Consider the following 17,583-nt stretch of genomic DNA (forward strand, 5'->3'; position numbering starts at 1 on the left):
ATTGGATTTGATTGACAGCAGTGGGAGCCAGTGGCTGCGCTGCCATCAATCTATCCAATCAAGAGCCAGGACCTAGTGGAGAGAGGGAGAGCTGTCACTACCAACAGAATTTCGGGGTTCGGGTAAGTTAAAATGGGGGGGGGGCACTAATGGGGCGCCGGTCACTGCCATGTGTTTTTTCAACACAAAGGTTTACAACCCCTTTTTAACCTGAAAAGCCCCCATCCCCTCTGTATTAGGAGAAGAAGTTCCCCTGTGTCTGTTTCATAAGAAATATGCTCATCTGTACAGAGAACACATCGGCTCCCTGCGATCACATGACTCCTCGGCTCTGTCCTCTCCTCTCCTTTTATGATACAACACAGGCACAGGGGAACTTATTGTTCTAATACAGAGGGGATGGGAGCATTTTATACAAGTGGCTTACCAACCACTTTAAGACCCCTTTCACACCAGGGCGTTTTGCAGGCGCTATAGCTCTAGAAATAGCGCCTGCAAAACGCCATAAAGAAGTTGCACCATTGTGTGTAGTGTGAAAGCCCGAGGGCTTTCACACTACAGCGGTGCGCTGGCAGGACATCACAAAAAAGTCCTGCCAGCAGCTTCTTTGGAGCGGTGAAGGAGCGGTGTGTTTACTGCTCCTCCTCCACCACTGCTCCCCATTGAAATCAATGGGGCAACGCTGTAATACCGCCGGCAAAACGCCGCTACTGCGGCGTATTGCCGGCGGTTTTAACCCTTTTGCGGCCGCAAATCCGGCGGTAAACCGCCGCTAAAAATAGCGGCATTTTACCGCCCACGCTATCGGCGGTGTGGTGTGAAAGGGGCCCAACTCACCATTAATCCCCCTAAGGGACACAAGTTATTTTGCACCAGGGAAAGAGTTTATATAGGGGTTAGATAAAAGCTAGAAATGCACAGTTGAAGGATATAATGGAAAATGGGAAAATACTTGCATTACAAGATATAAAACACAAGAAAGAATTGATGGTGATTGATGAATGGCGCTATTTTCAGTTAAAGCTACCGCAACCAATAAGATCTGGCGAAAATGTATTACCACTGGAACAGATGTGTACTTCCTAAAATCGCTAGACCTGGCATCTCTCAAATATATAAAATATTGGGGATGTTGGCTGGAATGGGAAAAACGTCATACATCGAAAAATGGGAAAAGGATAGGGATCATGTGTGAAAGAGTTTCAAATAAGGAAAATTAATAAAAAATGGTACATGGCTCTGCAGTAGTGATACCATTAGAAATGAACTACAAATGTCTAGATAGTATATAACCCTAGATGAGGCTTATAAGCACCAACTGTTGAGGTTGTGATGTTCTAGGAAATATGGCGCACATTTGCCGGGACTGTCCAAAAATCAAAAAATATTGTAAAGAAGTGTTATCATTGATTTTAAGGATTTTATGAATATAGAAGTCCCTGAAGATCCATGAATTTGTTTGTTTATTTCATAGTATAGAGACCCCAATAAACCAGTAAAAAAAAACCTTGTTACCACATTTTAATGAATTCAGCTTAAAGCGGAGGTTTACACAAAAATTGAACCTTCCGCTTTTTGAAACCCTCCCCTCCCCCTCCGGTGTCACATTTGGCACCTTTTCAGGGGGGAGGGGGGTGCAGATACCTAAGACAGGTATTTGCACCCACTTTCGGGCATAGACTCCCACGGGAGTCTATACCTCTTCCTGTCCCGGCGCGCTGTCTGCTGGGACACACACGGGTCCCGGAGACAGCGTGGGCCATTCCCATTGCACTGCGCGGTTTGCGCATGCGCAGTAGTGAACCGGGAAGGGATTTCCTGATTCCCTCGCCGAGAGCTGAGCGATTCCTCGGCTGCCGACATCACTGGACTCCAGGAAAGGTATATGCCCATTTATTAAAAGTCAGCAGCTGCAGTATTTTGTAGCTGCTGACTTTAAAAAAAAAAAAAAATAATAATTTCGCTGGACTCCCCCTTTAATTCCACAACACTGGCAGGAACAAGAATGCCCCTCGGTTGTAGAATGGTTGAGAATAATCGCACATAGACATAAAATGGAACATCTGAGAGGCAGCTATTGTGGTAAGGGCAAAAAAGTGGGGGAAGTTTGGGAAAGTTGGACTGAATTTAAAAAGAACAAGGAAATACGTTGAAATGATGGGAAATGAGAAAATGAGGTTGAAAGAATAAAAGAAAGTTTCCGGGAATAATAGAAGGAAATAGAGGGAAGAGGGCAAGGGAGGGATTTGTATATTGATGAATTTTGTCAGACAAATAACTTTTAAATGTTTTGTATAAGAATTATTGAAAAGGAATAAACAAATTAAAAAAAGAAGCTATTGATAGGAGACACTACAGCAGTAGACTTGGCATGTGACACACTAGGAAGTGTCATATCGGCAATGGCTGTAGGTATGCCGGATAGTGAAGAGTTGATTTCCTACCTGCCAGGTGGGCAATAGTATTAACCTCTTTACAGATTTCAATTTCAGTTTTTTCCTATTTGAAAAACTTCATAGTGAAGATGGACTACCCCATCAGTATTCCTGTTCCCAGTCAAAGTAGTGAAGCCAAATGATCAGCATGACAGTCAGGCAGCGTTTTGAGAAATGGTCAGCAATGGCAATTAAGGCTCCTTTCACACTTGTCACAAAGACAGTCACATAACTTGCATTGCGACTATTGTTAAAAGTTTGATCTGACTTTACATTCTCTGGACCAAAGTTGCATCAAAAATTAGATCAATTGTTAAATGTATTGATCGTTCATGTTGAATTTGCATATTGAAAATAAAAACATATTGAAAGCAAAAATTAGATCAAAAGTATTGCAAGAACCTTTTCTGAAGTTGCGACTTCAGTATTACCAGTAGGAATGTCTCTCATAGGTATACATTGCATTTCTCATGTTGGGGTCTCACAAGTCGGATCCCAAGTCGTAGAAGTGTGAAAGAAGTCTTATTTTTTTTATCAATGCAGGTCTTTTAAATCTGTCACGTTTTGTGATCTACTCAGAAATCTCCAGTTAAAACAGACTTTGAGAAAATTAGACTTTAATACACCGGCGTTGATTTACTAAAACTGGAGAGTGCAAAATCTGGTGCAGCTCTGCATAGAAACCAATTGGCTTCCAGGTGTTTTTTTTTTTTTTTTTTTTTTTTTTTTGGCAAAGCTTAATTGAACAAGCTGAAGTTAGAAGCTGATTGGTTACCATGCATAGCTACACCAGATTTTGCACTCTCCCATTTTAGTAAGGCCTCTTTCACACTGACGATCTGTTCAGATCCGCCTGTCAGTTTTTAAGCGGATCTGAATGGACACTCCTTAGAGGTCTATGGAGCGTCGGATGTCAGTGGTGACATGTCCACTGACATTCGATCCGCTCCAATCCGAAAAGGTGTGACGGAGGAAAAAACTATTTTTTCCATCCGTCATCGGATCGGGTGACGACCGACTCTACGGTCCGTCCTCATCCGATTTCCCCATAGGGGAGAGCAGCGCTTTGACAGGTCCCTCCCTGCACAGTGTGCAGAGACCTATCATTTGCCTGCTCGGCGGGGGATCAACTGAGTTATCCCCCACTGAGCAAGAGCGGGCTCCGTACATGTCCGTGTGAAGGAGCCCTTAATCAACCCCACAGTCTCCATCTAGTGCACACATGTATATGACTATACACTGCTCTTTATTACTTTGCAATGGTGAGTGTGTCACTTGCGAGCAGTTTCTATATCGCACTAATGGACGTTTTGATTCTTTATGTTTGTGGAAACCCTAAAAAAGGCTCAGACTTTCAGCGTTCTAACATAAGATGCCATATTTGAGATTTTACATTCAGTAGTTTTAGCTTCTTGCAGACCGCTGTTTTTTGTCATTACGCTTATTCCTTCCTCCCCAAATGCCAGTTTACAACACATTTATCCATCCTCAAGACTGCCTCCTACTCGCCATGCTTCCCATATTGCTCTTAATGTTTCCCGCTGCTTGAATGCCCTTATTTTCTGTTCCGCACAGGCCAAGATGCCATTTGATGCCAACAAGCTCTACTGCAGTGAAATCCTGGCTATTATTCTACAGAACAATGATGGTAAGAGGATTATGAATTCACTGTCATTTTCTGCTTATTTTCTTAGAGTTTAGAATTTGTCCTTTTCTTCAGCTTAATTGCCTCCTCCCATTCAGCTCTTTTCTTGTACCATTTTAGTTCTCCCTAATATTGCCTCTGAATTGGGTTGCTAACTGTAATTTTCATCTGTTTCAATGTGTTTATGATGTAGTTCTGTATACAGGTGGCTGCTCTTCATTCTCAGTTTCACTCTCTCGTCTATATCCTCGGCATCGTGTACTGTCTTGCCCCCTGTCACAGTGTATTGATCCTCTGTGCTGATGGATTTATTCTTCTGTGCTGACATTATCTTCTCTTCTCACAGACACTCGGGAACTCCTGGGGGAGCTGGATGGAATAGACGTGCTGCTTCAGCAGTTATCGGTGAGGGCCTCCCACTCCCTGCCCATTTACACCTTGGCATCTCTCCGAGCATATGGTGGTAGACTGCTGCCTCAGCTTTTACAAGAGAATGTCAATGCACGCCTGCCCATGTCATTGTCCGCTGGAGCCAAACCTGGGCCACCCACTGCTCTTCAATACCAAGATACCTTCCTGCATAACAATTTTTGCCCAGTGCCGTCTTCATAGTACTTCTTCTCCTTATAACAGTTTCACATATGAAACCGTTTTTTACGTATAGCCTTTGTCATTCTTATTTCTTTACAAAAAGTCTCCCATACTTTAAAAAAGAAAAATACATCTAAACTGTTCTATTCACTTGCTCTTTTAAAGTTGAATTCCAGACAGATTTAAGACACACATTTAAAGTGGTTGTAAAGTTAGAAGGTTTTTTATTTTTTATATATATATAATCTTAAAGTGGTTGTAAACTCTCACATATACTTGGTGAACAGCCTCAGGTGATATACAGAGAAGAAAATCTCCCTGCATAAGTTTTACATGTATATCTGCTGTGTTCAGCTTTATACATGCTTTAGAAAGTACACATCATATTAGAAATTTTCTTCCTGTTTCAGCAGTTGGAGGGGAGTCTGGACATGCTGTGTAGGTGCCCCCCCCCCCTTTCCCACATAGAGGAATGAAGAAACATGTGGAGCTGTACTGTGAATAGACAAGCTCTCTGCTTATCTATCTCTAAGTTCCCTCCCCAACACAAATTTACAGCAGCTTTTATCTCTTGTGTCAGAACTTGTCAGACGTTATCATGCTGATAACAGAAGATGGAAGCAGCAGAAAGACACTGGACTTGGTGCTTTGGAGAGAGATGAGTATACACTACAGATAAATGCTCAGGTCAGATTTCATGAATGGGGTTTACATCCACTTTAATGCATTCTATGCATTAAGATAAAAAGCAAAATCTCTGTCCAGCAGTGTCTACAAGTGTCTCGCCTGTATGGAGCTCTCCTCCAGATTGAATGAGACATGCTGTCAATCAAAGTCAGTTAGCCAATCAGGAGAGATAGGGGGTTGGGCTGAACCACAGCTCCATGGCTGAATGGACACAGGGAGTGCCAATTCGGCTTGGGTGCCCCCATAGCAAGCTGCTTGCTGTGGGGGCACGCAACAGGAGGGGCCAGGAGCACAGAAGAGGATCGGGACTGCTGTGTGCAAATCCACTGCAAAGAGCAGGTTGGGGAGAGTAGTTCTAAAGCCAGAAGGTTTCTTTTTACCCTGCATTACCTGCTTCAGACAGACCTGCTGTCTGTGTCTATGGATGCACACAGCCCGGCTTGGGAACGAGCCCACAAGTACACCACCATGGGAAGTGGCTTCTTATGGTGGCACACAGAAGAGGAGGAGCTGAGAGTGCCTGTGAGAGACTCCAGAAGAGATGGTTTTGTCCAGTGTAAATTCACCTTACAGATTTTCTGTAAAGGTGAACTTACACTTTAGCCTGTAGAAATAGATAAAAGGTTGCTGTAAGGAAAACATTGCAATAATAAATAATAAGCTCTTGTTTTTAAACTGTTTTTGGTTTCAGGTGTTCAAGAGACACGATCCCAGCACAGCGGAGGAACAGGAGATGATGGAGAATCTGTTTGATGGTCTTTGCTCCTGCCTAATGCTCAGCAGTAACAGGGAGAGGTTCCTAAAGGGAGAAGGGCTGCAGCTTATGAATCTAATGCTAAGGTACCTGGACTTCTAAAACTTGCCCAGTGGTGTACATTAGTTTACAAAAGCAAAAATAAAATTGTCCACAAAGACAGGAAAACGATCGGTTTACCAGGTAGACTTTATTGAAGCTAAGAGACCCAAACTCCACACTTTTGTTTAATGAAGGTAGAAAATCGAAAGTCACCTTTTGTAACTTCCCTGTAAATTGAGATAAGACCTGAGTGAGAATTGAGGTGATATTAAAATGTCTATACATAGAACAATAAGATTGTTCAGTATTACGATTACTAGGATGACAGAATCCTAGCTTTCAAAATCCTGGTTTTAAATGGTCTATTCTGTTATTTTATCCATCATTACATCAAAGGAACTAAATCAATCTTTGTAAAAGCAGGTATGGTCTGTAATCAAAGTGTTGAGGCTGCGGAGCACATGTGAATTAAAAATGTGCACTTAAAGTGACACGGTCGCAAGTCGATTGAAAAAAAAAAAGGGGGGGGGGGTGGTGCTGGGCGGCGCAAAATGGACTGTTCATGCTTACTCCTTCATTGAGCACTGAGTTGAACCTTTACTTTGCTGAACAGCCGCATCCTCTGGGAGAATAGTCACACACCTATACCCCCCGCCGCACTCTGTGACTCCATCCGTCAGCCTCTACATCATTACAGGACACGGTAGTGATGTTGCAGTAGACGGGAGAAACCACAGGGCACGGCAGGGTCTTTGGTACAGCCGTGATCCATGTCTGAGTCGGTCACAAAAGCAAGTGTTTTCACTTACACTGTGCTCTTCCCCCATTTTAGACTGCATGGTTGCGTGGATTTGAGGTGCACTCAATGTGCGCTTGAATGTGTCTTGCACTGCAAATGCAGTGCATTTTTTTTTCTATATGTTCTTGGGCTTGGTTAAAGGGGTGCAGTGCGGTGCCTTTGTAGTGCGTTCCTTGCTTTTTTCAGTTCAGGAAAAAAGCACCATGCTCAACTTTTTTTTTTTTTTTTTTACTGCGCTGAACTGCACTGCAATAAACTGTGCCCATAGGAGTACCTTCATTTTGGTCTTTCTATGCAGTTGGAGCACAATTCAAAATGCAGCCAACTGCGTTTGGTGTGAAAGGGCCCTAAAGCACCAAATAGGCTGTGAGGTGAAATGCTTAAAGTGGTTGTAAACCCTTACAACCAACTTTGACCTACAGGTAAACCTAGATTAAGGCTTACCTGTAGGTCCAAGAAATATCTCCTAAACCTATATGGTTTAGGAGATATTTGCCTGAAGACAGCCACCGCTGTCTACGGCGCATTTGCACGGGCACACTGGGGCAGGCCGCAGATCGCAGCGATATGCCGCGAGTGTCGGCTCCCATGCGCAACACCCGCAGGTCACTCCGGGATCCATGGCAGCGGCAAAGAGGAAGACGGAGGATCGCTTCGGGGGCTTTGTTCTCAGGTAAGTTATTCATAATGAGCTAGTATGTTATGCATACTAGCTCATTATGCCTTTGCCTTGCAGGGTGTGATTTAAAAAAGATAAAAAATAAATAAATACATTTTTGCCTTTACTTCCTCTTTTAAACCACTGAGAGTCAAATGCAAAGGCAGGTATGAACTGTTGTCTCTTTCACTGGGGATCTCGCACTGTTTTCACACTGGGGCACTGCACGGGCAGGGCGTTAAAAAGTCCTACAAGCAGTATCTTTGGGGCGGTGGAGGAGCGGTTTATACACTGCTCCTGCCCATTGAAATGAACGGGCAGCGCTGCCGAAGCTCCTGCAAAGCGATTCGGCAGCGGCGCTACACAGGCACATTTAACCCTTTATTCGGCCGCTAGTATGGGTTAAAAAGCACCCTTCTAGCGGCCAAATAGCGCTGCTAAAACTAGCAGATTTTTACCGTCCACGCTTGCCCCAGTGTGAAAGCAGTCTTAAGATTACCATTAAGCACCAAACATGAAAATAGTTTCTTCATTAGCATGTGAACAGCGTGGGATTGCTGTGAGATACTTAAACCACTGAGGGGGTTTGAAATCTTTTCTTTTTCTTGTGCAGAGAGAAGAAAATGTCGCGCTGCAGTGCACTTCGTGTGTTGGATCATGCTATGATTGGCCCTGAGGGCAGCGACAACTGTCACAAATTTGTGGACATCTTGGGGCTGCGGACCATCTTCCCACTCTTCATGAAATCCCCTAAAAAGATGAAGAAGAGCGGCATCTCTGAAAAGGAGCATGAGGGTTAGGAAACTGATATTGGCAGTGCTTACTGTGTGACAAGTGGGCGCCCTGCTTTACTGTTAGATGCTAACAAAAATAATGAAGTGGCAGTGCCTCTCCTACACATCCACCTACTACACAACACACTGCAAGAAGCCAGATTTCTACATGTAACCAGCATTCTAGGAAAGCACCTAGTCTCTCAACTGAAGAGCAGCTTCTGACCTCGAGTGAAATCAATCGGCGAACTGCTAGCCCAATTTAGAAAACACTGCAGTAGTACTAAAGTCCTTTCAGTTTAGCTTTAAAGCTGAAAGCTACAAAACTACTACCTCTACACTTGAAGTGTATGGGCGCTCGTTAACTGCCAAAGGATTTGTATTTGTCTGTCCTGAGATTTGCACAGTTGTGGCAGAAACAGCAGCCAGGCTCTTGTGATCGTTCTTTACTGTAGCAATACAGGTAGGTCACTACCCTGCCCCCAATCTGTGATTGGACAGTGAAGGGACAACCGCAGACTGAAGAGCTCATCTTTTTGCTCTTTTCTCCTGTAAGCTTGTTCCTTGCGAACATATTTGCTTGCAATTCACCTGATGGGCTCCTAATTGGCTCCTAGAGCTGCCCCACCCTATTGCAGCGTGAGTGCTGCTGTGTAAATCTGGCTTTATAATAGGTGATAGCAATACAGATACTTAACTGGTTGATTTTTTTATTTATTTTTTAAATACATTTAATGATTCTTTAACCGCTTCAGCCCCAGATTTGGCTGCTGAATGACCAGGCCATTTATTACGGCACTGCGTCGCTTTAACTGACAATTGCACGGTTGTGCGACGCTGTACCCAAATAAAATTGACGTCCTTTTTTTTATTTTATTTTTTCCCCACAAATAGAGCTTTCTTTTGGAGGTATTTGTTCATCTGCGGTTTTTTATTTTTTGCGCTATAAACAAAGAGCAACAGTTTTGAAAAAAATATATATATATATTTAGTATTTTTTTTTCTATAATATACTTCTCCTGAGAAATTACATTTTTGAAAGAGGTCACCAGTATTGGTGTCCCAGTATGAGCTTTCTTGTAAGCTCCTGTCCTTTCTCATGGTAAGGGAAAATTTCCCTACTGGGGAATATAAAAACCCGACAGTCTACTGTCTAAAAAGAGAAAAGGTTTCAGCTGGAGTTCAAATTAAATTCTGACCTCCTACATCAGGGGTAGGCAACCTTGGGCCCTCCAGCTGTTGCAGAACTACAAGTCCCATCATGCCTCTGGGAGTAATTGTAACTGCCAGCCTTGTAATGCCTCATGGGAAATGTAGTTCCACAACAGCTGAAGGCCCCCAGGTTGCCTACCCCTGTCCTACATATTAGATTTGTCACATTGCTTTTCTGCAGGACTTTATGCTCTTGTTACATGATTCTGTATTTTGCAGTCTTGTGTGCCAGCAGATAAGCAAAGCTTCAGTAGGTAGCTAGGGGAAGAGGCAGTAACACCCTGGCCTGTTTTTTATTTTTTTTAAAAACATTTTTAGAAGGTAAAGAAACTGACAGCTGCAGCTCTTGGTTTAATGAGGAGGAGCATGAATGGAATGGCAGGTGAAAAAGCGAGAAGCGCGCTGCAGGTTGACAAAGTCGGTATAAATGCGAAGTTTTTTTGTTTGTCTGGAATGTACTTTTAAAAGCAAAATGGCAAACTATCATAGAAGGACATGCCCTGCGCTGAACTGCAGCAAGCAGCTTATCGTGAACGCCATGCAGGATGTTTATTGTCTTCTGGCAGAAAATCCTAGCGGGCTTTTATGGGAGCTGCTTTCACAGCAGGCTAATCCATCTGATTACCCAGGAGCACCCGCCGCATGTTGCTCTTAGACAGCAGTCCCAGGTGAAACTGTTCGTCAGTTTTTGATGACAGGAAGCTAAAACCCTCAGTGCACTCAATCCTCTCCCTGTAGGAAATGCCGCTGTCATTCCGGGCTCTGACCTTTATAGCAAAGCACAGTCGTATTGTATCTGCATCACAAACAGCAATTTTTTTTTTTTTTGGGTAGAATACTGAACGCTGGACACAATTCTCACTTATAAACAACATAGTCTGAGAAACAACAGTTTGTCTTTAGACTTTTTTTTTTTTTTTTTAATCTCTCTCCCCCCCCCCCCCCCCCCCCTCTCTCTCTCCTCTCACACACACACAAACTTTAATGCCATCCCAGTCTTAGTCCATAGGGTTCAATATTGAGTTGGCCCACCCTTTACAGCTATAACAGTTTCAGCTCTTCTGGGAAGGCTGTCCACAAGGATTAGAAGTGTATCTATGGGAATGTTTGGCCATTCTTTCAGAAGCACATTTGTGAGGTCAGGCACTCATGTTGGAGAGAAGGCCTGGTTTTCAGTCTGCACTCTAATTCATCTCAAAGGCGTTCTATAAGGTTGAGGTCAGTACTTTGTGCAGGCCAGACAGGTTCTTCCACCCCAAACGCGCTCATCCATGTCTTTATGGCTCTTGCTTTGTGCACTGGTGTGCAGTCATGTTGGAACAGGAAGGGTCCATCCCCCAACTGTTCCCACAAAGTTGGGAGCATGAAATTGTCCAAAATGTCTTGGTATGCTGACGCCTTAAGAGTTCCCTTCACTGGAACTAAGAGGACAAGCCCGACCCCTGAAAAACAACCCCACACCATAATCCCCCCTCCACCAAGTATTTGGACCAGTACACAAAGCAAGGTCCCTAAAGACATGGATGAAGGATCTTGGGGTGGAGGAACTTGACTGGAATGCACAATCCTGACCTCAATTCGATATAACACCTTTGGGATGAATTAGGCCAGCCAGGTCTTCTCATCCACATCAGTGTCTGACCTCCCAAATGCACTTCTGGAAGAATGGGCAAACATTCCTATAGACACACTCCTAAACCTTGTAGACAGCATTCCCAGAAGAGTTGAAGCTGCTATAGCTGCAAAGAGTGGGCCAACTAAGTTTGGCCATTAAAGTTCCTGTGCATGTAATACTTATGGTAATTGTGTGTATATGTAAGTGTGTGTGTGTATATGTATGTGTGTATATGTATATGTATATATATATATATATATATATGTATATGTATATATATATGTATATATATATATATATATGTGTGTGTGTGTGTGTGTGTTTTTTTTTTTTTATCCAGCAAAATGCATACTTAAAAAAAAAAAAAAAAAAAAACACTTGTTTTTGTCTGTACAGAGCATGTCTGTTCCATTTTGGCCTCCCTGCTCCGTAATCTGAAAGCACAACAGAGGACAAGACTTCTGAGCAAGTTCACAGAGAATGATTGTGAGAAGGTCAGTGTGTAGATCAGGTTCCCTTGTTCCTGTGATCAGTCCGCTTCTTTCAAACTGTCCTTTTCCTCATCACTTTCTATAGTTTTATGGTAACTGAGTTTTTTTTCTTTCACAGGTCGATCGTCTGATGGAGCTGTATTTTAAGTATCTGGATGCTGTTCGGGTGGCAGACAAGAAAATAGAAGGAGAAAAACATGTTAGTTTTTGTACCTCCCCTTTTTTTTTTTTTTTTCACGCTTAACCCTAAATCCATGAGTTTGCCTTTCATATCCATTGGAGCGCCGTGCTCCATGTTCCCTACCTGTTAAAGGTATGACATTGAGACGGGCATCTCTGTACTTGCCTCCTGTAACCCTGCTGATCATTGCAGCCTGATATTCATAGGACAAACAGACAACTGCGCTGGTATAAATCGCTATCAGTACTTTATTTTCCCATTTTTTTTTTTTTTTTCCCCATCTCCAAGCTGATGAGAAGAAACTCTTCATAAGCTCTCTAGATGACACCAGCTTTAACTTATTCCCCAGAGGAGAGAGTAAAAATCCTCCTTTTAATAAGAGAGGCAATGTGGACAGAGGGTTGAGTTCAATCGGCAAATTATTGATTTATTTACTGCAGCAGTGCACAGAATAGCAAAACTACTTTTTTTCCTTTCTTCAAAGATATGTACATCTTTGTTTAGAAAGAGAAAACCATTTGTCTTGCAACATTCCAGGAACCTTTGGTTGTAGGTTAGGCAAAATGTGATACAATTGTGTAAACTTTATTCATAAATGAGCTGTGTAAGCTGAAAGTCCCCTATAGCAGTGGTCATCAACCCTGTCCTCAGGGTCCATGAACGGGCCAGGTTTTATGTATTACCTTGGGGAGATGCAGACTACAATACTACAATACTACAATCAATGAGCAGCAAATATCACCTGTGATGTATTTCAGTTATCTTGCAAACCTGGCCTGTTAGTGGGCCCTGAGGACAGGGTTGATGACCACTGCCCTATAGGAAGCCCCACAGAGTTAAAAGTCCTGCTTGTAATAAAAAAACGAATAGCATTTATCTGTCCCCACTGTACATAGAGTTGAACGTTTGCCTTCTTGAAGATATAATCTTGCATTCTATGTCTTTATTCAACCTTACTAACTATGTAACTATCTGCACAATTGGGTGTTGTGGAACCTTGGCACCCTTCTGTGCTTTGTGGTTCCTTCCTCTGTCTCCTAAGTGGAGGAATCCACAGGGTACAGAAGGGGACCAGGTATCCGACACACTCAGAAGTATTGGACACATAAGACGTAAGGTGAGACAGGTAAGTATTTTAAAGAAAAGGTTCACCTTACAGAACATGTTACATGTGCTACCTGTATTTACGATGGAACATATAACATCTTCCAGCTCCTGCAGCCTCTCTCCCCGCCTCTGTGATAGAGGGCAGGGGATTTTCTCCCCGCACCCACTGTCGCCATGAAACTGAATAAATGACGCTGCTGTGTGGGCAGAGTCCCGCATTGCTGCGCTGTTTATGAAATGTGACGGGGGTGCAGGAAATGGACTAAAACTACTACTTTTATTGTAGTTCTGAATGGAGGGCACTGAGGAGCACTCTTGTGGTTTATTCACAAGCCCTACAGCTTATAAACAGCCAGCCCATATCGGACATACAGGTTAAAAGCTGCAGGGCTTAGCACGCCCTTTATTGGGTTTTTTCTTTATTTTGTTATGTTTTGTTTGCCTGTCCAACCTGACGATACCCACCCTTAATTACCCTGTATACACAACGGAGTGATTGGGGGCACCCTAACAATGTTTGGACTCGTATGTTTTTACCGACCAAGCAACAGACACCTCCGTCTCTTAGATCCTCTTTGTTGGATGGCCTATCAGGCCTAGTATATTGTACACTTATATGGATACAAGGCTGGACATTTTTCTATGTGTTTGTTATGTCATAAAACAAAACTTTCTATAAATAAAGATTATATAAAAAAAAAAAAAAAGCTGCAGGGCTTGTTTGCAGAAGACTGGCATTGCACCCTTGATTCACTGGTGTAATGCCTTCCAGGCTCCTGCAGGAAAAAATAATAAATGCGCTTTTTTCTGCAAAAATATGTGCACCTTTTTTTTTTTTTTTTCCTTATAAGGTGAACTTGGCCTTTAACCCTTTCATTGCAGAGAGGACTTTCTAGGACTAAACTAAAGGGGTAATTGGGCTCTTGCCATGACGTGTAAGTATACACAGCCCAAGTTTGCATTATGGCACTTCTATCTAAGAAAGCGCCCACCTCCAGTGCTGACCGATCAAGGCTCCATCACCGCTCTATCCCCAGAAACGACTCCTTCCCACCCGTTGGGGGGGGGGGGGGGGGGCAGCTGATGGTATAGCGCACGCACACAGGAGTTACATTGCTGCCAGCTCCATTTCTAGCATCTGACTGATGCTGGATTGTAGATGGGATTGTTCACAGGGAAAAAAAGCTTAATGAGTAATAGAGGGTGTATGTTTTTGGCAGAAGAGACTTTGCATGTCTCTTCTGCCAAAAAAAACCTCTACCTCCTAGCAATCTTTTGTGTTAGGATTTTAGTTCCGCTTGAAAATAGCAACACAGTCAGTTTAGGAAACAAGCCTGTGTCATCAAGACGTTTTTGGATAATATGATGAGCAAATAATTTCAGTGCTGTTGGTGGCAGTGTAATAAAACACTAAAATGGTAGAAATCTGTATAACGCAAACTCTTTTTAACAAATGAAAAGTACTTTGAATTGAGAGCCAAAATTCTGCTTCCCTTCTTTTGTACTTGATTATGCTTATTGTGTGTAGGAATAAATAATGTAGCTTGTGCAGCATTGTCGGGTTTTTGGAGGCCTTTGGCTGCAGTGGAAGGGGTAGGCACAGAAACTTTTCAGGTTGTCTGACAAATCGGTTATATCCCAGCAATAAAGGACTAATGGAGCAATAGCTTCAGGTCTGCTATTGCGTTGGAGTTGTTCTATAATACTTAGGCAGCCTCGCTCTTGTAGGACAGAACACGTAAACCCTTTTTTATTACTATTTCTTTTCTGCTATCTTTAGGATATGGTGCGTCGTGGTGAAATTCTAGACGACGATCTGGAGGATGAGTTTTACCTGCGCAGGCTGGATGCCGGTCTGTTTCTGCTTCAACTGCTGTGCTCCATTATTGCAGAAATCTGCAACAGCAACCTGCCGCAGGTAACCACAGCAACGGGAGGCGAGCTGATTTTATATATTCCAGAGCACAGGGACTTGAGGAGGGGAGTGTGCAAAAGTCATGGCTTTGCAGGACTTTTTAAATGGGAAAATGCAAGTTATTAATAACACTGTTATTAAATTAGTATGTGTATATATGTGTGTATATATACAGTATCTCACAAAAGTGAGTACACCCCTCACATTTTTGTAATTATTTTATTATATCTTTTCGTGTGACAACACTGAAGAAATTACACTTTGCTACAATGTAAAGTAGTGAGTGTACAGCTTGTATAACAGTGTAAATTTGCTGTCCCCTCAAAATAACTCAACACACAGCCGTTCATGTCTAAACCGCTGGCAGCAAAAGTGAGTACACCCCTAAGTGAAAATGTCCAAATTGGGCCCAATTAGCCAATCCCCCCCCCCCCCCCCCCCCGTGTCATGTGACTTATTTAGTGTTAGAAGGGTCTCAGGTGTGAATGGGGAGCAGGTGTGTTAAATGTGATGTTATCGCTCTCAATCTCATACTGGTCAAAAGAAGTTCAACGTGGCACCTCATGGCAAAGAACTCTCAGAGGATCTGAAAAAAAGAATTGTTGCTCTACATAAAGATGGTCTAGGCTATAAGAAGATTGCCAAGACCCCCGACACTGAGCTGCAGCATGGTGGCCAAGACCATACAGCGGTTTAACAGGACAGGTTCCACTCAGAACAGGGCCTCATCATGGTCGACCACAGAAGTTGAGTGCACGTGCTCAGCGTCATATCCAGAGTTTGTCTTTGGGAAATAGACGTATGATTGCTGCAGAGGTTGAAGGGGTGGTGGGTCAGCCTGTCAGTGCTCAGACCATACGCCGCACACTGCATCAAATTGGTCTGCATGACTGTCTCCCAGAAGGAAGCCTCTTCTAAAGATGATGCACCAGAAAACTCGCGAACAGTTTGCTGAAGACAAGCAGACTAAGGACATGGATTACCAGAACCATGTCCTGTGGTCTGATGAGACCAAGATAAACTTATTTCGTTCAGATGGTGTCAAGCATATGTGGCGGCAACCAGGTGAGGAGTACAAAGACAAGTGTGTCTTGCCTACAGTCAAGCATGGTGGTGGGAGTGTCATGGTCTGGGGCTGCATGAGTGCTGCCGGCACTGGGGAGCTACACTTCATTGAGGGAACCATGAATGTCAACATGTACTGTGACATACTGAAGCTGAGCATGATCCTGGGAGACTGGGCTGCAGGGCAGTATTTCGACATAACCCCAAACACACCTCCAAGACGATGGACTTGGCCAAGCATGTGTCCAGACCTAAACCCTAATGAGTATCTGTGGGGCATCCTCAAATTGGAAGGTGGAGGAGCACAAGGTCTCTAACATCCACCAGCTCTGTGATGTCATCATGGAGGGGGGAAGAGGACTCCAGTGGCAACCTGTGAAGTTCTGGTGAACTCCATGCCCAAGAGAGTTAAGGCAGTGCTGGAAAATAATTGCGGCCACACAAAATATTAACACTTTAGGCCCAGTTTGGACATTTTCACTTAGGGGTGTACTCGCTTTTGTTGCCAGCGGTTTAGAGAGTAATGGCTGTGTGTTTGAGGTATTTTTAGGGGACAGCAAATTTACACTGTTATACAAGCTGTACACTCACTACTTTATATTGTAGCAAAGTGTCATTTCTTCAGTGTTGTCACATGAAAAGATGTAAAAATAATTACAAAAATGTGAGGGGTGGAGGGGAGTACTCACGGGGTGTGTGTGTGTGTGTGTATGTATATATATATATATATATATATATATATATATATATATATATATATATATATATATATATATATATATTTATTTTATATATATATGTGTATGTGTGTATATATGTGTATATATATATATATATATATATATATATATATATACACACACATTTTTTATTATCATTATACAGGATTTATATAGCGCCAACAGTTTGCGCAGTGCTTTATATATAAAATATACTGCGTATATGTATAAAAAATTCATACATATGATTCTGCAGCATATTGTCAATATTCAGCAGAACTCTTGCATCAAGGACATGTTTCACATCCACAAGAAATCCTTCAGGTAAAACAAACACATGCAGTAGAGAACACATCCACCCCACTCTGAAATCGAAAAGAAGTATTGCCTGCAGTAATTACGGTAACACAAATGGCGGCCCGTCTAGAATTCATTCAAACAAAACTAATGGACACATAGTTGCAGCACCATCTGCCTATTCACAAAGCTAAACCTTAACAACAAAAAAGACACTAAATTGACATAAACATTAGAAAAGAAATGTAAATTGAAAACCAATGTTCAAACCCTATGAAGAAATTGTGTCCAAGTCTGATATCCATCCCACTTTCTTATGTTTTCATTATAACTCATTGCCGCCTCCTCTTCTTGACTGTGGTATATGATCAATTACAAAGAATCCAAGCTGGGACACAGACTGTCCACGTTGCTTGAAATGTCTGGCCAATGGTAATTCCAACTGTGGGGTTCCATCTGGGCTGTTGGGCAGACATGTGTTTGCTATTGTATTGTTTGCTTTACCTGAAGAAGGAACGTTGTACTCTTGAAACTATAATATATGTTCTTGTTACTTTGAAAAAATTGACAGGGTGCTGCGAAATCATCGGTTTGAAA

The 17,583-nt window shown here is 42.7% G+C and overlaps 1 protein-coding gene across 1 annotated transcript in view; it reads left to right on the forward strand.

The window, feature by feature from the left end:
* CTNNBL1 (catenin beta like 1) overlaps positions 1 to 17,583 on the forward strand; it is a 55,456-nt gene that overhangs the window by 35,646 nt on the left and 2,227 nt on the right. The window contains exons 8-14 of the mRNA XM_077459042.1: positions 4,011 to 4,083; positions 4,427 to 4,485; positions 6,050 to 6,198; positions 8,225 to 8,406; positions 11,608 to 11,705; positions 11,821 to 11,901; positions 14,771 to 14,908. Coding sequence (XP_077315168.1) covers positions 4,011 to 4,083; positions 4,427 to 4,485; positions 6,050 to 6,198; positions 8,225 to 8,406; positions 11,608 to 11,705; positions 11,821 to 11,901; positions 14,771 to 14,908 — 780 coding nt within the window. The remainder of the gene's footprint in view (positions 1 to 4,010; positions 4,084 to 4,426; positions 4,486 to 6,049; positions 6,199 to 8,224; positions 8,407 to 11,607; positions 11,706 to 11,820; positions 11,902 to 14,770; positions 14,909 to 17,583) is intronic.

Source organism: Lithobates pipiens, unplaced genomic scaffold, assembly GCF_037356315.1.
Source record: "Lithobates pipiens isolate NorthernLeopardFrog02 unplaced genomic scaffold, aLitPip1_a1.2 Scaffold_28, whole genome shotgun sequence".
Taxonomy (NCBI): Eukaryota; Metazoa; Chordata; class Amphibia; order Anura; family Ranidae; genus Lithobates; species Lithobates pipiens.